The sequence below is a fragment of the Haliaeetus albicilla genome, chromosome 5 (assembly GCF_947461875.1).
Source record: "Haliaeetus albicilla chromosome 5, bHalAlb1.1, whole genome shotgun sequence".
Lineage (NCBI taxonomy): Eukaryota > Metazoa > Chordata > Aves > Accipitriformes > Accipitridae > Haliaeetus > Haliaeetus albicilla.
In genome coordinates this window covers 4127084-4148951 of record NC_091487.1, presented here as the reverse complement: position 1 = coordinate 4148951, position 21868 = coordinate 4127084, and the positions used below count along the sequence as shown (strand labels likewise).

At 40.5% G+C, this 21868-nt stretch overlaps 1 protein-coding gene across 2 annotated transcripts in view; it reads left to right on the top strand.

Annotated features, from left to right (window-relative positions):
* The window catches only part of DDHD1 (DDHD domain containing 1), a 67804-nt gene that overhangs the window by 25313 nt on the left and 20623 nt on the right, over window positions 1-21868 (top strand). For both annotated transcript variants that reach the window (XM_069783096.1, XM_069783094.1), the window contains 4 exons: window positions 5631-5759; window positions 7600-7747; window positions 17801-17907; window positions 18072-18178. In XM_069783096.1, coding sequence (XP_069639197.1) covers window positions 5631-5759; window positions 7600-7747; window positions 17801-17907; window positions 18072-18178 — 491 coding nt within the window. The remainder of the gene's footprint in view (window positions 1-5630; window positions 5760-7599; window positions 7748-17800; window positions 17908-18071; window positions 18179-21868) is intronic.

Here is a 21868-nt window from a genome sequence, read left to right as displayed (position 1 = left end):
CCTGAAATCAAAATGTTTAATAGTAAACTTTTTCCTGCCTCTTCTTACACATGGAATTCAAGTCTGTTAAAGGTGAATAAGTGTAACTACTATCCTTAGCATTAAGAAGGGACTTCTGCAATTTTGATTGTAATTTTGAAATTATTTTATATATTTTTTCTCCAAGTCATGTTCAGTTGTGGTAATGAGTGTGCCTGAATTAAAAAATTAAAAGTAGGTGTTTGTATACCAAATAGTGACATTGATGAATTGAGAGGTGGTGAAGTGCATATAAAAATGACAGCAATGTGAAACAGCCCTTTTTAATTGAGAGCAATAGCCTTTTTAATGGCTTTGCATTTGTTTTTTAAATAAATAAGAAAAGGTTTTAAAATCTACAGCCGTACCAGAACTTCAGAGGTTTAGGAAAGAACAGTAGTGGCCAAGTTACACTCTCAGCTACCTACATGATGTGGCAGGCTTTTGTGCAGAAACTATTGCTTACTGATTGCAAGACAGATTAATTTAAAAATCCCTGAAAAAAAGAAGACAGAAAAGGGTTTCAGACAGTAGGTATCCTTTCTCTGGTCTTTAGCCCTGACTGGAATGACAGTGCCTTTGTGGCAGAGATGGAGGTAGTATCAGCTCTTAGCACTTCAAGGATGCTTCCTCTAAATTGATTTTGACTTGAGCAGAGTCAAACTCTGGTAGAAGAGAATCACTCCATGCTTTGGTCTTGGCAGGTGGATGAAAGTATCAAGTAAAAAACCAGGTGCTTACCTTAAAAGGTATTTAATTTTAAACTGTTGGCCCTGTGAAATGCCATGTTCAAGTGTCTGCACTTGGTGCTGGAGGTGTTCAGCTGCTCAAGTGCTTGAGCTGGGAGGATGTTTGCACTAGCAGTGCACATCCCCAGCTTCTCCATGGGTTTTGTGCTATGAGCATAAAAAATAGTGCAGGCTTTCTGCTCCTCAGTTATTCTCCAGTTATTTTGACTCAAGATGAGTTTCTGCAGTCTAATTGAGATCAAGTTCTTCAATGCTTTAGGAATATGTATTCAATGTTTTGTTTTCCTCTTCATTTTTCATATTTAAACATTTTAGAGGGATTTTTCCCTCTGTGTTCATCTGTCTTGGTGAAACTGGAGGTTTGTGTGATAGTAACCATTGATTTCTTCAGCTGAAAGAAGTCCTTTCTTGATCCCCCTCACTACCCCTACGCTTCTCTCCTTGTTTTTCATGGCTCACTTGCTACTGTCTAGTGTCAGGCTGTCTTCCATCTACAGTGGAGTTGTGCCTTCCACGTACTCATACTCTAGATGTCTGTCTCAGTTGGTATTCCTGAAAAATGATTTATTTCTAGTTTCTGGCTACAAAGGAAACCAAAATTTGGTCTCATTTCCATGGGCTTGGCCTTCAGTCCCAGACTAGAACACTAAGCAGGGTGCAGAATACCCAGGGTTTTCTGCAGCTGGGGAAGATGCACCTATGGACATGCCTACTGAGAAAGCTGTGCATGTTGTCAGTGTCAGAGAAGTAGTTCATGTGAAAACAAAGCTGCGAGAAGTCTGGTCCAGAGGGAGATTCCTGTCCCATGGTTTTGCAGGAGACCCTTCATCTTCTGTGCCTGACGTTCAGAGATGCCACAGGCACGGTCAGATCTCAGTGAAGCTTGGCAACATCCTAGCCTGATGCCCTGGAGAGAATCTGCAAACATAGAAAGCGTGCTCCTGAAGGACCCAGAAGGCAGAGGAATGAACACAAAAAGCATTCGCCTGTGCCATACCCACTGCCTAATCTGAATTCTGCGACTTGGCTTCCCCAGCCACGCTACGACATGCCTTGGTGACTTCTGACACGCTGTGACATCTCTTGGTATGAACAGCTGCCGAGTTGTTGGTTTGACCACCTCTGCAGCATGCAAGAGGTTTATAGGATAGTCACTGTTTGTTCTGCAAAGAGATATAAATCATGTTATCTCATCATCTTCAGGAAAACATAACTTTCTCTTCCTCGTGTTCAGTTTCAAAACAGCAATGGCAGCCCTTGTTATCCCATACCTGGAAAGCACAATTTGCATATCCTGATTTTTTTTTTTTTAGGATGCTTACTTTCAGACTGCTATCAAATCCTCTCCAAAGACACTTCTTTGTTCCATGCCTCACTATTAACACACCCTGGGACTGTCAGCAGCAGCCAAAGCTCCTTTTGGTTGGGCTTTTGAGGGTCTTGAGAATCTCTTCACAGTCCTTGGTGCAGTGTTGACCCTCATGAAGAGGTACCTTATAGCAGGGTTGGGTTTTTTTAGAGTACCTGCTGTGCATAATGATAGAGTACCACTGTCTTTGCCTGGATACGCATGCACACATGGCTTGTGGATCATTTATCCCTGTGACTGATCTCAGCAAGGCAGCTCTTCTCTCACTTGGGTTTCTGCCATGCAAATCTGCAAGGGTGTACCATTTTTCTCTCCCCAGACATTTTCATCACTGGGACAGATGCTTATGTGAGGATAGAGAGCGCACAACCACAGTCATCAGGAGGGGTGTCACTCCTATTTTGAAGGGATATTCTTGCATACCAAGAGGTCCTGGAGCTCAGGGTGATAGATTTTTCCTTATTAGGGGATTTTTGTTCCACAGCTGGACATCACATCCAGAGTCAGAGGATGAACAGACATCCCGATAGTTATATAAATTTAAAAAGAGGGGAGAAAATCTCACTCCACCTCAGTAAGAGGGAGGATAGGTCTGTAGAACTGGTGTACTGATCCTCAGGCAGACTTTTTAAACAGTGCATCCCAAGGGATTTCAAAACAGAATGCCAAGGTGGAGCACCCAGCTTTGTTTTGACCCAGGTGACTCTTGTTAACTTTTGCAGGAAAGTGACTTTTCCTGGTTGGTAAGATAGACACCCTGGAAGTGTTATCCAAACTTCTGCAAACTACTGCACTGCAGTGCATGGTGCCTTTGAAATGTTCTGCAGCCACTGTTTTTCAGTGATTGAGTCTTTCTGCTGCTGCTTTGGACTTTGCTCTGGAGTGTGCACATGGACAGGCACTCAAAAGCAAAGCCGTGAATGTGTTGGTAAACGAAAGTCACTAAGAGATGCAAAATAAAATGTAAATATGTCAATTAAAATTGCAAAATTTATGATCTTCCTGGCAAATTGGTGGATTCTCTGAAAAGCATTGTCCATATGCGTGTTCTGGATCCTGCCAGTTCCCTAAAATCTCCTGATATTTTGTGGTCAAAGGAAAACTGAGAAGCAAGAACAAACACACACTTTTTTTTTCTTATTATCATTCTGGGTGCTAGGTAGAAAGGTGGGGTGTATAGTCCAAGTGCTGAGCTTGAAGGCAATGTGTATGTTAACAACATATCTCAGAGAGGTAAGTTACTCTGTTGTCAAGAGACAAGGAAGTACAGCCCTACTGAAGGTTACTGGTAGTTTCATGTGGTGCTTGTGTTAACGGTAGACGAAATTTTTCAGGTTCCCTTTTGAAGGCATTACTAAATGCAGAGAAATAGTGTTGGATATTTCATTTGCTGTTCCTCAGTGCTTGCATGTCTTGTAGTTGGTTTTGATGTGTACTTCAACATACGTGTTTTTTAAGGACACCATAAGAGTAAAAGTTAGGAATTTGTTCTTCCCAAGTGAGAAGATTCATGCAGGGTAGGGAAAACCTACTTCTTTCTGTATATTCTTTCCAATAGAGAGGCTGGACTTGGTTCCAGAAAGAGTTTGAGGACCACTTCTCCCCAAACTGCTGTTCTTCCAGTGGTAATAAGTGACTCGGCCACAGGCCCCTCCGTCTCTTCCTCTGCATGCTTTGGACATTAAGCACAACGTTCTCCAAAAGCATCAAGCTTCCAGCCCTCTTCTGTCAGCTTCCCCAAGAACATACTCTGAGAAGGATTTTACAGAATGCAGATGGAATAGCTCTTAAGAACCTGCTAGACAATGCATAAAAAGTCTACATTGGTCATGGAACTGAGGATGGAGGAGATTGCAGAGACAACTGCAACGAGATCCCTTGCCTTTGCCACTAGACTACGTGCCTGTCTCAGGACATCACAGTCTCTGTTGCATTGTCTCCGAGTCTGAAAAAGGAAGTTTTGCTGGGAATTTCCTTTTCTTCTCCAGTTCTAAATTGAGATTTCTGGACAAGGACTCATCTCTGTGCCTGGGATATTTATGAAAACATGTTCATTGAGTTCTCACTAGATTGCTTCTTGCTCTGGCCAATTGTTACCCTAAGCTGACATGTCTGCTCTTCAAAGTTCCTTTCCTGTTCGTGATTTTGTCAGTGTAAAAGAGCAATATAGTTCTAGTAATTTTTTGTGAATTAGTTGTTTACTATAACAGAAGGGGTAATCCTTTTGGGTAATCCTGTTGTTTCTTACAGACCTCATTCAGTTTGTTATCGGACTATGTCAGGTCTATCTGCCTTGGCAAAGAAATGAAAAATACTACAGGAGAAAAGTCATGACAGCTAGCCTAACATGGCAGGTTTGTGCTGTAGCAGAGTTAAAATATGAAATTGTGATGGCTCAGGCTTTCTCAGAATGTTTTTAGAAGAGTATAAAAAATTCATTTGAGTGGCTTAAATTAGGGGATAGGTTAGGGCTCTGCTTGTTATGGAAAAAACAAAAAAAAAAAACCAAAACCAAAACAACCCCTCTGGGTGTTTTCCATGACTTTGGACTTTTTAGCAAGACCAATGAGAGTTAAGGAACGCTTATTTTGTGACAGGGCTATTGCCGTTGTCAGCTCTCCAAATGTTGCGTATCCCACATTAGATGGGACCTAAGCAACAGATTTCCAAACTTAGGTGAAATCTGAATTACTAGTAATACAGCTGTGTAACTGCTTTGCTCATGCAAGCTCCAAGCCTTAGATGAGAGATTCTGATTTGCATTGTAACATGCCTGCTCTGCTTAATCCGGACAATCAGGCAGCGTGTCATGAGGTTGGTCCCAGAGCTCAGTCAGTTCCAAATCTGGAAAACACAATAACTGCACAAAAAACGCTAGAGCTCTTAGTGGCTTTTGAAAGAGCTAGACTCTGTTCTGTGCCAGAAATTACTCATTCAGAGACTTTCTCATTGAACTGCGTTTCCAGCTCCTAGATATTTCTGAAAGGAAAGAAATGCAATGGAGCCTTCTAGTAATGGAGACTTGAAAGCCTCTGTGTTACTGCAGAGTACAGTCAAAACCAGGGATCTCGCTGTACAGACACAGGAGAGAGATGATAGAAGTGAAATTGCTCTTTTTCTAGAGATGAGGGTGCACGGGGCAGCCACCTAGTTATCACACCAACCTGCAATATTTCAGGATGCATTGCCCTGCCCCCCCTGGTTTTTGTTTTCAGCTAAGGAAATATTTTGGAAACCTACCATCCCAAAATGAGGGTGGGAGGAGAATGATGTGAAATGTCCTCAGAGTTGGTCTCCAAACTGCTGCTTGTCCTGGTCAGATTAATCCTAAACGTAAAAACTTTTCAAGGTAAGAAGTAATATGGATTTAGGTATAATGGAGCTCTAGATTTTAACCTGTATGTAAATGACCCTTCTCTCTCTCTCTCTCTGTTTGAAGAGGCTTTTTTTTCCTCTTACCCATGTAAATTAAATGTTGTTCCTTTTTGCTGCAGCTATTCATAGTCTAAAGTTGAGTCGCAACCATGTGGACTGGCACAGTGTGGATGAAGTGTATCTTTACAGTGATGCAACAACATCTAAAATTGCAAGAACTGTTACACAAAAGTTGGGGTTTTCCAAAGGTAATATTTCTCAGAGTTTGTAAAGAATATTGTAAATACCAGTATTTTAAGTTTGTTACTCTAACGCTAGAGGGAGATTTCAAGTTTGAAGTTTTAATATGTGACTAGCCCACTTTGGCCATTGCAGTTTTTACAGAAGAGTATATTAGGGTCCTTAGGTTGTGTACGTAATTGTAACTAGATGTGAATAGGCTGTGACTTATTTTTGTTACATATTTTATTATTATTTTGGATGCAGCAGTTAGCATTACATAATAAGTATATGAAAATATTACAATGGCAGAGTCTAGCAGCTACAATATAAGAATTACAGTTCCCTTTGAAACCTTAACTTTACCACTGTGTACTTGCATACTGTGATGCATTCCTTAAATACATGATCATACCTTCCCCTCTCACCACCTCTTGCCTTTTTTTTCCATTCATTAAACAGATGTATGAACTGAGAGGAGGGGTGAAGCATTTAGACAGAAATTGTTTCCAGTAGGAATCTGGGCTCATGTAAGCTCAAACCTACCAGTTTTAAAGCCAGCGAGGCTGAGATGGTTGAAAGAGAGGATGGTCTCTCTCAAGCAAAAGGCAGATTATTGCCAACCTAGAAAACTGGAACTTGTCCTCTCTGTTGTGGTGCTCCTATGCACTGCTGGACACCTACAAAAACAAGAACATACACATCTGTTTTGTTCCTTGGTCTCTGAAGAGACAAGATCAGGTAATAGGTTTGGCTTTAATCTCCATGCCTCTGTTCTGTAATTAATGCCCTTTTACCCCACAGGGCTCTTGGGTGGATACGTAACTAATCTTTGCCAAAAACTAATATAATTCAATGCTTCAGTTCCAGAAGAAATTAAGTATTCTTTATCCAGAACATGATTTGGATAGTGTGTAATAAATAATAAGTAAGATCTCTCCTAAACAATTTGGGGAGAGAAATATCAAATAGAAGCCCACTTGGTAAACAAAACCTGTCCTGTGTAAAAACTGCCCTTAGCGTTTTTGTAGCGTTTTCCTCCTCTTTAAAAACAAAACAAGTTGTTTGCTTCCGTTTTTGTGGTGGGGAAAGATGCTGCCATCCTCTTACGTGGCCATCTGAAGGGGTTGCTGGACTCGTGCGCAGGTAGCACTCGTGCAAGGCTGTGGTCCTCTATATGGTCTGTCACTAGAGGGGGATGGAGACACGCTGTGCCACTGGGCTTCTCAAGCCATCAGTGGGGCACTGGGAGAACATCCATATTTGCCCTGGGTAATTGATTTTTTGATTTGGCCACTGAGCTGGTGAACGGGTGGGGAAATTTGAGGTTGGATCAGCTTGAAATAAAACGGTTTTCCCCGTCAAAAGGTTTTCCCCATCAAAATGAAAAACTGTAAAGCTTTTCAATCAGCTCTCTTAATTGGGTCAGAGAAGGAATGACAACGCTTATCAGTTTTGTGGCCAGATCATTTCCATGATCCTCCCATGCTGTGGAAGTAAGGTGGAGATAGAAAGAAGTTTAATGATTGAGACACACAGAAGAAGGGTGTTGTGTTGTAAAAGTGGATGGACAATTATACAACTGTTTTCTAAAAAGTTGTTTTTCAAAACATTTCTGAAATTAGTTATCTTCACAGTGGAAATGGCCGGGTAATACATTGACTGATACAATTAATGTCACCTACTTTCTCAGCTCTCTCAGGAGTTTAAAATTGCACATATTTAAAAATACATGCTATTCCTTTGTGTATAATCTTATTTTCAAAATACTTTAATGTATTGGTCTGAGAAAAGCCAAGCTTCTGTCAACATATAAGACCACTGCACTTCATAGAATGTAACTGATCTAGGATAATGTTTTTTCTACAGCTTCAAGTAGTGGGACAAGGCTACATAGAGGCTATGTAGAAGAAGCTACGTTAGAAGACAAGCCACCACAAACTAGTCACATTGTATTTGTTGTGCATGGTATTGGGCAGAAAATGGACCAAGGAAGGATCATCAAAAATACAGCTATGTGAGTGCTTTGTAATATTTGCAGTACCAACTCTAGCCTGAATATAAGGCTGATATTATAAATGACAGCAGACCCTTTGGTTTAAGCTGTATCTTTTCCTGTTTCCTTCTCCTCCTCCTCTTCCCCTGAGTCATTAGTCTTTATATTGTGGATACACTACTTTCTATGTTAATTTGGATGTATGGACTTAGTGAGAGCAGCTGCAAGCCAGAAGGGCAAAGATACATTCTATTTTCATGACCAACGCTTGCAACTTTTAGAGGACTGGCCCATGAATTTCTAGCACCTGTGGTCAGTGACTTTGCTGAGTGCGGAGAGATTTTTCGTTTGGTCAAAATCAAGAGAATCTCCATTGTTCCTGCTGGTTGTCAGAATAGTGGGCAAGTGAAGTGCATACTGGTAAGAGAGGGGAAACGGGGAGCTAGTAGGAATGTTGGCATTCCTAACAGGATAGAGTTACTTCATGCCGTTGGAAGTTATTGCTGTGAGACTGCTCGTGGAGTTCGGTGCATAGATGCCAGTTGGAAAGTAAAACGTGATTGAAAGCTTACCGGATCTTTTCATTGAATGTCTTTTGTGAAAACTAGGTTGCAAATGACTTTTGATTTGATGTCTGAACTAACTCAGAAGGCCAATTAGGGTGCTGGTGAATGGGAAGAGAAACTCCTGAGCTGTTGAGAATGCTGTACCTGAAAAGGTTTTTGAATGTTAGGAGAAATTGTAAAGTCGTGATGACAGCATTGTGGGGAACAAGGTGGTGTTAAGGAATGTTTCATCAGCTGAAAGAAGAGGCTAAAAAAGTGTTAATTGCAGATCTGTATTGCGCAGATGGTTTAGTATGTGTGTCCCAAATAGTTCCGCGTTCCATCAAAGTTGACAGAAATAGTGACATACCCAGTGACTCCTGTGAAAGTGTGTGTAGAGCTGGGATTGCTGATTTCGTGTGGCAAGAGCTTTGTGAACCTCCCTTTAAATCCAGAATGGTAATGTAGGTCAGTGCTTATGTGCCGTCGCTGTGGTGTGTACCATCATGTCAGCAGACTCTTGTGTTCGTTCAGCTCGCTGTTCCACTCTAGTGTCCTCTGGTGTGGTAGAGTAGACCTCTTGATTTCACTGCCGAGTCATTTGTCGTCTCAAAGCAACAACCTGCTACTCCTGACTCCCCTTGTTCTGGCACTTCTCTGCTCTTTTATTCATGTTGTTTAAGAGCAAGCAATCAAAGCCAAAGAGAAAAAGATCCTCAGCCCTTGACAAAAAGCTGAAGTTGGTCACCAAAATAAATGTGAAACCTTAAATTTTTGTAGGATGCAATTACACTGGAAATGCAAATACCCTAAATATAAGTTGCTGTTTTAACAGTGACAAGAAATAAAACTTCCACCTTGGAATCATTAAGGTTTCCTGCTTTTTCTTTTTCCCTACCTCACTTTCCATTGAACATATGTACAGGGGTTGTATGGGTGGATTAACTTCAGCTCAGGACACAGTGCATAGGTGTTCATTCCATAAGAAGTCCTGTTTTAACTGGCACCCCATTATGTGAAATCTTTTATCTAAAAGGGAAACAAGACTTTTTGTGCTTCAGTAAATCTTGCTCATATCCTCAAGAAATATCCAACAGTATTGCATAGCCTTTTAAAATGCTAATTATTGGCATAAATTGTGTATTCTGTATAAAATCTGCAAAGGAAAGCATCATTTTAGATTGAAGTCTCTCTCTTTTTTTCTTTTTTTTTTTAAATAGCTTAAAACTTACCAGTGAGGAACACCCCATATGTTCTAGGAAGAGATTTTAGAAGAAACGTCTGCCAGGCCAGCACAATAGCAGCTCTTACAAGCCGTACTAGCACTTTCTGTTAGCACCTTCATTCGTGATATATGTGTGGGGGTTTCGTTTTGGGTTTTTTTTCATTCTTTTTGCATTAGGGACTGAGGAGTCAAATGTTGCCTTTTGAAAAATGGTAAGATGGATAAGGAGAAATATTTTTTGACCATTCACACTATAAAGTAGAAGCTACGGAGAAAAGACTTCAGTGGTTTTTGCCTTTTAAATGCACATTCTTTAGTAGGAAACCTGTAGTTGCAGCCATGCTAAATCTGTAACTTAAGCCATAGGTCTGCCCACCAGTGTCACAACTCCTTTCTTCCCTCATCAATATCTGGGTACCACCAGCAGATGTAGAAGGCACTGTCAGCCCTCAAGAGCTCATCATGGTCTTGGGCTGCGTGCAGCTTTGAAGGACTTGGATGTCACTTTTGATATAGATGTGCTGGTGTGGGAACCTTGGGGTAGGTGGGGGGTGTGTCCCTTAGAAACAGAAATTTTCTTTTGGTTTAGGCTCCAGGACATCTGGCAGGACACATTGCTCTGCAGAGTGCCACCAGTCCTGTCTGTGGGCTCTGGGACATGGATGGGGAGAGAACAGAGACAAGGCAGGTTGGGCGACGCAAACTCCCTGACACCTTGCATTTTTTTGGTATGGTGCTTGGAGGGACTCTGGGATATGCAGAAGGGAATACTTGTTCAGGTTCCTTCCCTTTCTACCATACACAAAAAAAAATCTCTTGTGCATTTTGTCTTTGCCATGTACATTTATTGTTGCTTCTTTTTGGGTTCATTCGACCCTGGGATAAAACATTTGTATTTATTTCAACCTGTGTGAGAGCAACACTTCACTTCATAGCACAAAAGCATAGCCTCACTTGAACAAGTGGTCCTAAAAGAAATAAAAAGAAAGAAAAGCGCAAAAATAAAGCTTATAACCCAGACATGGAATACTCTGTCTGTAACCCAGAGCTCATTTGATATGCTCTGTCCTCAGGTTACTACCTTGAGAAGAAATTGATGCAGCTCACGTGATGCATCTGCATCATTAGGCAGATCCTGTTGGTTACAGAGGTGAAAACAGAACTCTCCTTCCAGGGTATTAAAATTATATGCACTAATTTCATTAAGGAATGGAGTTCAGTCTAATCATTAATGTGGTTAGATGCTATAGTCACAGGGTGTCCTGTAAGTAGGTAAATAGAAAAGATGCATTTTATCGATGCTTGAATGAACAGGTCTTTGGTAGATGTGACATGATTTTGTTTCTTCACAGTGTAGTTAAACACATTTATTATCTAAATGTAGCACGGCAGCTGGTACAACAAGCTGCTCCTGTCAGTGCTGATAATAACTGCAGAATTCGTCTGGGAAGAGACTGTACCTCCTCCAGGCTGGAAGAGTGATTCAGCTGACCTAATGTGAATAGCATAATGTGCTGTGAGCTGCTTCGGTAGCATAGGGATGATTATTTAAGGAAGAAGATAGTATAGTCTGTATTTCTGTGTAATATAAACTAAGATATTATGGCATAATGTACTTAATTGGAGGGGTTTTTATTTGCCATCAGGTGCAGCATTCGGGCGTTGCTAGGTTTCTGATAAGGTACGATGTTAACTTAAAAAATCATTTGGGGATATCCTTTTATTTTACTGTACACAGTTTCATATTGTTACTTGGAATATTTTTTCAATAAAGCCTAATCTCTGATTTTGTTGAACTTGTGCTCCTAGGTTGGTGGGGGTAGGTGTGTCCTTACACATATTAAATAGTATTTAGGAATGTTACTCGACATGTTTCAAACCTCCTTTAAAAAAATCCTGTGGTTTTACCTGACTTAGGTAAAGGTCAGACCTTTAGGCTGACCCTCTAAATTTCATCACTCCTGTGCTTGAAAATCGAATGAAGTAACTGTTCTGTGTATTTCCATAATAGCTGTAATGTTGTGACACTTCTTGGCTGCTCTTACCCTAAAGCTGGTATCTGTCTGCCTCTGTCTGAATCTCCTGTTTTGATTCAAAAATTATATTTGATATTTGCCTGTGCTGCTGCTTGTAGCACAAAAATTGCTGTCTGCACAAGCAACATCATCTTGGCATTCCATAATCACCAATTAAATTTTTATTGCATGTCCCATTAGAAAGCATTTTAATTGTGGATTATCATTACAATAATTACTTCAGAATAGCTATTTTGGTAAATTTCTAGTGGTATGCAAGCCCTTACAGAGTGCAGAGCCTCTCAGAGGCCTTTCAGTGCATTAAATATGCGCTGCTGGAATCTTAAATCAAGACTTCCTGTAAAATTTTTCCTTTGATTTTTTAGCTTTTCAGATATTTGGTAGTTTTTCTATTTTCCATTTAAATGCCTGCATTGCGTTAAATGCATATTACGTGCCTGTTTTCCATTCTTCAGTGCTGAAATTAATTAGAAATTAGAATTACAGTGCTGTAATTCTGAAATTAAGTATCCAAATGGTAAAAATTGTCTTACACGTTTCAACTTGAGCTTGTCTTGCAAGCTAAATGAGAAGTTCAGCCCAAGAGGTAAAAGGTGATAGTTAGGGCATTAAATAGTTTCATAACAGCTTGTTTTGTCTACATTTATTAATTATCTAACACATGACTGCATATTGGACGGAAGCTGTAACAGCCTATTTAGGACGTAATGTATCTTTGGGTCTGTTCTTGCTCCTGTCCTCCCCCCAGCCCTCATTCCTGCCTGGTGCTGCCCTTTCCCTGCCCACACCCCACAACTGTCTGTATGGTCCCGTTGTAAAGCGGATCGCTGCAGTTGGTCCAAAAAACTGGAACCCTGTCTGGAAAATGGGAGCGAGTGGCAAGGACGCAGGGGATGACAACGGGGATGGGGGATGCCTCATCTGCTTTATGCCGAAGCCAGCGTCTCCCTGAAGGGCAGGCTTGCCCGCCGTTTGGAAAGCAGTGCTGGGGAGGGAGGCACTCGCGCTTGGAGCACGTGGATCTCCGCAGGCTTGTCTCGGGGATCCCATAGTCAACGAACTCAGCAGCTTGAGTTCCTCTGATCGCGCAGAGTCCCGTTATTCTTGAACAGGATGAAGCGTGAATCACGATCATGCTTACTTTGATTGCATGCTAGAATTTCCACCTATCTTCCGAAGCAGAATGAGTCTGCGTATGTCCTAAGAGCAGCGGTCTTAGTGTGTCTGGTCTGAGAGCAGATGAATCCCTGAAGAACAGTGACAGAAGATGACTCGTGTCTTGCAGTTGCTCTTGGAAACCCGCCTTGAGTAAGACTTGAGTTGGTGTTTCTGTGATGCAACTAAGCTTTTGAAAACACCATCCCTTTCATTTCCTCTGGCTTGAGTAGGTCTCAATTTTTATTACTCATGCCCGCTACTCTCACTTCAACTTACCAAATTTAGCTCAAGCCAGCCCTGAGTTTCCTCAATAACTCGTGGTATTATTTCCTCAAAGAGGCAGTGAGTGCTGCCATCCGTTTGAGGGGACTCAAGAGTGGCGAAAGCAGTTGGGGAGCGCTTTAGAGCGTAATTTACCAGTTATATGACCAAAATCCAGGAATGGATCCACATGGTTTTGCAGGCAGTAGCGAGAGTTTAGGGGTTTTTTTTGTGGGGACATCCCATTGCCCTATCTCTTAAATCAAGAATTCAGAGTAAGAAGTTAGCTGGTGTAATGCTTTTTAAATTAAAAACCATTCCCGTTTTCTTGGCTATGGATCATCTGATTGAAGAGAGTCTACAAAGATGACTTGGGAATAAAATGAGTAACATCTTCAAGCCTTCAGGCATTTTGCTCTATTACCAGCTATCAAGGTCATTTTATAAAATTTGTGAACTAGCTGAAGCTAACTTGTTTGTAGCTCTCCAGTTTTTAATGTAGTGTTTGTGAACGCTCCACAAGAGTAAAATTAGTAGCATAAGATTAAAAAAAACTACAGCAGTAATCGTAAATATGTTAACATCTCTCTGGAATATGCTTAAGCAAGGATGTATACCTGTGAAAATACGGTTTTATAATTTAATCAGAGAAAGGCAGCCAAGCACATTTTATTTATGGTGAGTCTCAGAGTATCTATTTTCAGGCCATTACTTCTTGCCTGGAAAATAGCAGTATGTCAAAATGCTTTCTAAGGTATGCGTTACATCTGCACCTGAGTGATTTTTTTTCTTAGAAATATCATAAATTTTCTTTGTTACCATGTGTTTCAGTGCATACATATAAGTAGTTGTTGCTCTGGGGTCAATATTTCAACATCCATTTATATTGGAAAGGAGAAGAATTCTCTGCCTGTTTAGATAAGGATTTATTACTTCAGTTGGTGTTAATTTAGCAAATGAGTAGAGGGACTTGCCATCTAATAAAATATCTCAAAATATTTATTTAAAAAAAAACAGAAGGGAAAAAAACCCCCACCTTTAGAACAGAACAGATAAGGATGTGTATAGCAGGTACATGCGCTGGGGTTTTGCATGTGAGCATAGCCACATTGCTTGGCAATTACACCACAATTTTCTTTAGAATTTATAATATCAAACTATTGATCAAAATCAGTGGGAGATGTCATATAGTGCCATTCGCTGTAAATGAGATGTGTTGCACTGGGAGTTGTTCTGCTGTTGTTTTAATGCCTCCATGATTCTTGTGATCAGGAGATAGGTGTGACGTTGCCGCTGTAAAATAATGAAAGAGAGAATAATTGCACCTCTGACAGTATTTGGCTAGTAACGGGAACAGGATTGCCTCAGAAAGTTTAGTGGAAGGCAAAAAAACTAAATGTTTCCATAACTAGATAGTTCGTAATCTGCAAAGCTTCGGTCAGTAGTTTGTAGTATTAACCAGCTTCATAAGGTTAGTGTGCAATGCAGCGTATGGTAGCAGAGGAGCACACTTGAGACACCGAGAAATGCAATTGCTGCGTACTTGATTTGACATTGGTGAAGTGGCAGTTAAAAATTTGTTGAAACAGAGCTTTTGTGCACTTCTACCAGAATGTATTTTGCCAGGCATAAGGAAGGTGCACACAGAGTTGGGTTTTGGTTTTCTAAGGTACCAGAGTGCTTTTGAACATTTCTCTGTAATCCATTCTAGCAGAAGTTCAGGACTATTCTGCCAGAGGCTGGACTGTGTCTGGATAACCTCAGCTGACATGTGGGGAATCCTCCAGATCCGAGTAAAATTAGGTTTTGCATTTCATAAAATTTTGGATAAGGACACAAAGCTGGCACAGCTTTTAGGAGGGGAGACTTGAAGCTTTTCCCAAAAGCTTTGGCAGAATTGCTAGGCTGCACTGTTTTTTCCAAACTCATATATCTAGCTTTAGAAAGGAGGCTTTTAGTTAAAGAACCCCTCTGCATCAGTTTGCCTGTGAATAGCTTTAGTAAGACCTGGACCCTTTCGAACAGGAAGAAATCCTGCAGCTGTCATATTTGAGAATGGGGATGTCAATAGCTCTAACAGCTATTTCTTCATAATGTTTACAGCTGCTACTGATGTGTAAATAGTTTGGATGTTTTTTCCTGCGCTATTAGGACCAGGTTATTTACCGGTTCCTTCACTGAAAGTAAGTCTTTCTGTGTAGCATTCTGTGCTTTATTCATACAACGTTTCTGTTCCTTTACTGCTTTTAAACCTAGCAGCTTTAGATTGCTGCTTGGCTGGTTTTCTCCTAAACTTAATTGTTTCTGAATTCATCTTAGCTGGACACCATCCGACTTCATGCAGAGAAAGTTAAGCTGATTTAGCAATACCAAAGAATTGTTAGCATTTCCAAAGAGTATTCATTTCCTTGTGCTAGTAATCATCTGATTTTGTTCAGACAGGTGTGTTTCTTTTTGTTTTCTTTACTCAGGGACTCCAGGAATGTTAATGTATTTACTGAATTTTTATCTTCTTGATAATCTAGAAATTCTGTGCGACTGAAGTTGGGCTCTCCAATAAGTGTCCTTAGAGGGGTGCTGCGTGGGGTGGGAGCGGAGGGGTTGTTTTCTGCTTTGCAAGGCTAGGTCAGTTTAGGCCTTAAATCAACCCTGATTTAAGCAGATCCTCTTGCTGATTCTTTTTTTTTTTTCCCCCCTCATCATGGGAAGAACATTCTACTTTACTTAAACCTTTGTCATCTTGTTGGACTAGAGACTAGGAGATTAGGAGTGCAATCAAACCAGGCTTTAAAAATAGAGATGCTGATCTGTTGCATTTCTTGGCTGTTTGGTCAGGCCATCGGTAACTGCTTTGGAAGAAAGGCGGTAAAGGATGCTTCCTTTTCCCTTTTCCCTTTCCCTTATCAGAAAGTAGGTGTCTCTTATAAAAAAGTGTTTTGACTGCCTGCTTCAAAAACTTGGTACGTCATTGATCTGCTTCTTTGGTAGCATGATGGGCCTTTCCTTTTTCCTGCGAAAAACACGATAAAGAAGAATGCATTATCTTTGTAGAAAGTGTTTTTGCAAGGCATTGGCTTTCATACTCGTTCCTCAGTGAAGTGTGCTTCTCTTGGTGTGCAGCTGATAAGGCTGAAGTAAAAATGTAGAAGGCATTTTGCCCAAAGCCACCGTGACACCTCTCTGCAGCCCTCAAGAGCTCCTGGTGATGGCTGAAATTCATCTCTGTGTTTGTTCCACCAGACAAATCTGCTTTCAGCTCTCCTGCACAGCCAAAATCCCGCTAGCGAGCTGCGTCCAAACAGGGTGACAGCTACACTGGGAGATTAAGAACAAATTTTGTCAATACTTCTTCCTTTTTATCTCTATTGTCACCTCCAGTGGCAATCCCACGGAGATTTGGGCAGCTCCAGACTTCATCTTGCAGCTACCTGCTGTGTACTGCTGACTTTGTTTTAAAGGGGGGTGAAACTCAGGAGTTGGGCAGAGTTGTCTGTATAGGATCTCTGTATAGTGCTGATGCTGTGTCGGTGCAGAAAGTGCTCATCAAATGGAGCAGCTTAAGCGATTAGTGTCTCAGGTGTTGGTAGCGATTTAAGCTAAACTGTCTCATTTCTATTGAAGGAGAACAGAGGAGCATTAATAAATTCAAGGAAAGTGTCTCAGCTAGGGGGTTAAGCTTACTAAACTGCATTCGGACTGGTAGAAGTACGGTTTGGAGATTAATGTCATCATGCTTGTGGTTGTAGCAATCATTAAAAGGGGTTTGCTTTGAAAATAGGAAAAAAAAAACCCACCAACTTGTTGAAACTGCAGGCTTTGCCTCAGAAATAAAGAACCCTCTGATGTTTGGAACTGGGAACCAGCTGCTGGAAACCCAGCACTGCTGCCCCTCGGTCAGATTTAGTTTGTCATGCTCATCTTCAAAAATGCTAATGCCATTGGGAGTCAAGATTCATGTAAAGAAAAGAAAGGAAAATATAACACTCTCTCAGTTTGGTTGCTGAAGGTTTTTGATAGAATGCATGCATATTTTACTAACTTGTATAATTTCATGGTGGTTTTCACTTTTTGCCGATCAGTCTCTCACACAACACTAGTAAAATAGCATTTTTAAAAGAATATAACATACCATTATTCCCCTTGTCCCCCAAACAACAAAGAGGGTCAGATATACTTTGTTTCTGAGGTACTTCAAAGTTTCTCACACCCCTTCAGAGAAGTGCATCAATGTTCATGTTCAGATATGCTTCAAAAAGAAAAAGTCTTTTAAAAGCACGGTTAGCCTGTCCATCTGCTACTACTGCAAGTTAAAATGCTGATAAATGATACTGTTTCTCATTCTGAGAGCTCTTAAGCCTTCAAATTTGATATGTGAAATAAAAATAAAATTCTGATTTTTCAAGCAATATTTTTAATAGTTTTCTTTGTGTTTAAAAGCACTGAATTATCTTCCTTACACAGTGGTCTAAATTGTTAAGTGGATTCAAGGTCTCAAGGCAGTGGTAAAATTCTTAATTTTCAGTCACATTCTATCCCAAACCCACCAGAGTTAACAGATATCTCAGTTGAATTTAGGTGGTTGATGTTAAACCCATAGTATAATCCATTTAAATTTTTTTAAACCCTTTCTTTTGACCATGTAATGTGCAAAATTTTTCATTATATGAGAATTTAAGTACTTTATAACAAAAGCATGAAGTGAGGTAATTACCTATGTTAGTAAGCAGGCATTGCATACTTGAAAAGTAGTAATGCAAGAAATCTGTTGCTGCTGGATGCATTGGCTTTATTTGATAAGAGCACCAACAGTAGTCTTTACAGGAACATATTCTTTTTTTCTTTTTTATAGGATGCGAGATACTGCAAGAAAAATAGAGGAAAAGTATTTTTCCAATCTTGCAACGCATGTTGAATTTCTTCCAGTTGAATGGAGATCAAAACTTACCCTCGATGGAGGTACATTACTTGGTTCTTTTGCTGTTCCAGTAGCTGCAATCTGCAAAATTGTCCCCAGAAGTTTCATGCCGTGTTCTCTGCACGTGCCTTGTTTGGATTTTATAGGTCTCCTGCATGTAACTCAAGTCTCTCTCTTTTTTTTTTTTCCTTTTTTTCTCCTTCAGACACTGTGGACTCCATTACTCCAGATAAAGTACGAGGTTTAAGGGATATGCTGAACAGCAGCGCGATGGATATCATGTATTATACAAGTCCTCTTTACAGAGATGAAGTAAGTGTTTTTATGTAAGTTTTACTAGGGCAGGGTATAGAGGCTGAAACAAACTGGACTTAGGAATGTAAGCAAAGTTTCCTTCTGAGAGGCCCTGCATGAAGAAAACTTACACTTTGCAAGTATGTAAGGGTTATGCATAGTAATCAAAATACAGAGTTTTAAAGAGTGAGAGGAGTAGAGAAACAGCAAAAATCGGTGTAATTTGTTTAGAGCAGAAATGGCTGTCTAAAATGGGTCTGTGTCAGCAGCTTAGAAATGGGAAGGTTTTTCATGGCGTTTTCATGCATCTGTGTATTCAGAGCAATGGGAGTCCACAGAGCCAAGATTCTTCATACCTCTCGCAAAATCTGTGGCCATTTGTCATTTAATTTGTGTCAGAGGGGATGGCAGCATGTGTAAACATGCCCAAGGCAGTTTTAATGCATTTGTGTACGCTTGCCTTGCAGGAAAAGCAAGATGGCCCTCAGTTACCTGTTTGTTATGGGACTGTTCATACAGTGGGAGCTCCCATCTTACCTTGCCACATCTGTGTAGGCACATGTGTGCTTTAGCCTGTGTAGCTGTAGAGTGACCCCATTAATCAGAGGGGAAGAGCCTTGAGTAAATGATAAAGCAGCCTGTAAAACACGTACAGTATATCACCCCAATAGTATGTGTGTCATACTTCCTGATAACCCCTGTGAGGATGTTTGAGGATTAGTTTCTGTAGGAATTGTAGTTTTTTTCTCTGTTGACTACGTTATATATGGAGTAATGGTAATATTTTTGCAGCCTTGGGGCTCTGTGCATGGTTAGACTGGGGCAGGGAAAGGAGAGACTTTTAAAGTTTACCTGTGGATTTGATGCTACCTTTCATTAAAATGAGATATCTGTAAGTCCTTTAGGCTGGCAATATAATTTTAAACCCTAAACTACTGATAATACTTCTTTTCCTGATAGCAGCAACAGTGGTGAGATCGCTATGAGCCTTTTAAGCTTCCAACAGTAGCAACAGCTGTACCGAAAGCTGTACCGAAAGCTGTACCTCTCTCGTTGCTCAGTGATGCAAAAGTTCATTGTTCAGGGCTCCTGGGTTCTCCGCTGTGTGTCAGGTTTCTCTGTCTGTTGTGGAACTGAGGCCAGCATGAACTTTTGTGGCAAGCGATGACAACTTCTCTGGCAGCTTTAAAATAGATTTTTTTTAAACTGCATTAGGGGCTTGCCATATCTGTGGGCATCTTATGGGAAATGGGTTAGTGAGTGAAGTTCAGGTATGCTGGCCAACAATGCATGAAAAATTTAATTCATTGCTCAGTAGAACTGTAGTTTTGCAGGTATTTCACCATCCCTGAAGTACAAGAATTGACAGTAAAATGAGTGTGCTGTGGCTGTGCTTAGATCTGATTACAAAAGACTAAGTTGTTTTCATTACTGAATCAAGTGAATTCTCTTGAAATATTTGCAACAAGTTGATCATTACCTTACCACATTCAGACTGCATTGATAAATCTTATAACTTTCTCAAAGCAAAGTTGTACAATTTGAATTGCAAGTATTTGTCCAAAAAAGAAAGTGCTATTACAAGTGAAATATTAAAACCTTGAAGAACAGGTTTCTGAAATGTGTCTTTGGTGTTGCAGTGAAAATGTTTGGGATGCAGGTTTTCTTATTGTTCATTCAGCTACAGAATTCGTGTTCTGCCAGTGAGTTGTCAGGGATGTGACTGCTTGTTTGATTCTTCTCATTTGGTTAGGAGTTGTGTAAAGCCCATAGTCATTAAATGGGTTTTGTATATTTTTTTCACCTTCTCTTTTGCCTTTACCTACAGAAAGGAGACTTGTTTTGGTTAGGGGTTGGTCTGGGGGTTTTTGATTACTCTTCCTCATCCCATTTTATTTTCTGTGACCTAACTTTGCAGAGTTTAAACACAATAGTGTCACATTGAGCATTCTTCTGGAAAAAACAGGTGTTTTCCCATGTTCAGTGTGGAGCCGTTTTGTGGCACTTTGCTCCGAGTGCTCATTCCAGCTCAGAAATGAGCCTTGTCTTCAAGTATTCACGTGGTCACACGTCGCTCAGAATTAGTATTCTTGCTCACCACTTCATCACACCGACCCAATTCTTTGTATACTGCGGGCACTTCTAATGCTTTCCATCCAGAAATCCTAGAAGTATCTCAAAAGGAGCTAATCAAACTTCGCTGTGCCCCTGTGAAATAAATTGAGCGGTGCAGCAAGTTCAGCCTAGAGAAGAGTAAAGCCGCTATTCACCTGACAATACTTAACAATACTTTGATAGGAATTTTCTCTCTACTTCCAAGGATTTTCCCCACATCTAGAAGTAACATAACTGCTTCTTTAAAGCTTTTGACCACTCTTTAAGTGGCTCACTAAGGGTTTTGCAAGCGGGTAGCCACTATCTTCTTTCAGGGGGTAAGAAGCCTTGTACCAGCTTTCACATGAGATAGCAGAGAGCCGTTTCAGATGCAGCTGGATTGCTCTGCTAAGCGTTACAGGAGCGTGGTGGATAACCCCCTCTCTGATTTCAAGTCTTGTTTCTTCTGTAGTGTGGCAGGAGAATATCCAAAAGGTGCCTCTGACTTCTGACATGTAATGTGATACCAGACGAGTATTAAAAATTCAGTACAGCCCTATGAATGTCTCAGACAGTCTGGTCTCAGAGTTCACTCTGGAGGATGTCTGCAGCCAAGAGATTCAGCTGTGGCTTTTGTGTGTGGCTGCAAGGGAATTTTGCTCTGCAGGTCCTCATCTATACAGTGGTCCACAATGAGTAAAACAGAATCCACCTTTAAACATTACACGGATAATAAGGGAAAGCAATAAATTGATATTTTGATCTACACATGCCTATTTCTTAAATGAACAATCATTTCACATTTTAATTCTGACCTTGCTAGTGCCATCTGTGGTAATGTAATCTGGGGGTTTAGTGTCTTGAGTGGGTGACTTTGTTTCGTATCTGTATCATTGTAGCTTCATATTTCTTTAATAATAAATGGCTGTAACAGAGATTAAAAAGACTAATTGATGCATAGTAAATTTAGTGTTGTCACCTTCATCATATTGTTAAGTGCTTATTTTACTGATCTTTACTGTACTTACTTCCAGGCTAATTGTAATTCTATAAATTATTAATATATATCTTGACAGAAAATGCCTTTAGTACAGGATAAATATTATTTACATCCATCATCCCAAGATCTCTAAAGATGTAGTGCACATATTGCAGTAGCCTCGGAAGATTAGGAGGAGATGTTTATGGATTACTTCCCCCACAGCTGAAGAGCAGGGGAACACGGTGGGTATTGAGCATTTCCCACCAGCTGGGGAGAGGGAACGAAGAAGCTGGGGGCTGGGACGTGGTGGCTGTGGGCTTGGTGTTGAAGGTACATGACAGGCTTTAGGAGGCCAGGGGGAATGCAGCGTGACGCAACCAACCTAGCATTGCTCCCTTGGGCAGACATCGCTGTCCACCTTGAAACGGCTTGATGGTTTGCTGTTATACATATATTAAAACGCAGAATTAATGACTATACCCTTGAAATTTGGGACAAGTATTAACTTTTACTAGAGCTTTCATCCCTCTTTGATACGAGGTTTTGCAATGGAAATGTCCTTCTCTTATGCACTCATTTCAGGAATAGAAAGCAATTTTTTTAAGTGTGTTTGAAAACGAGAGGGATATGAA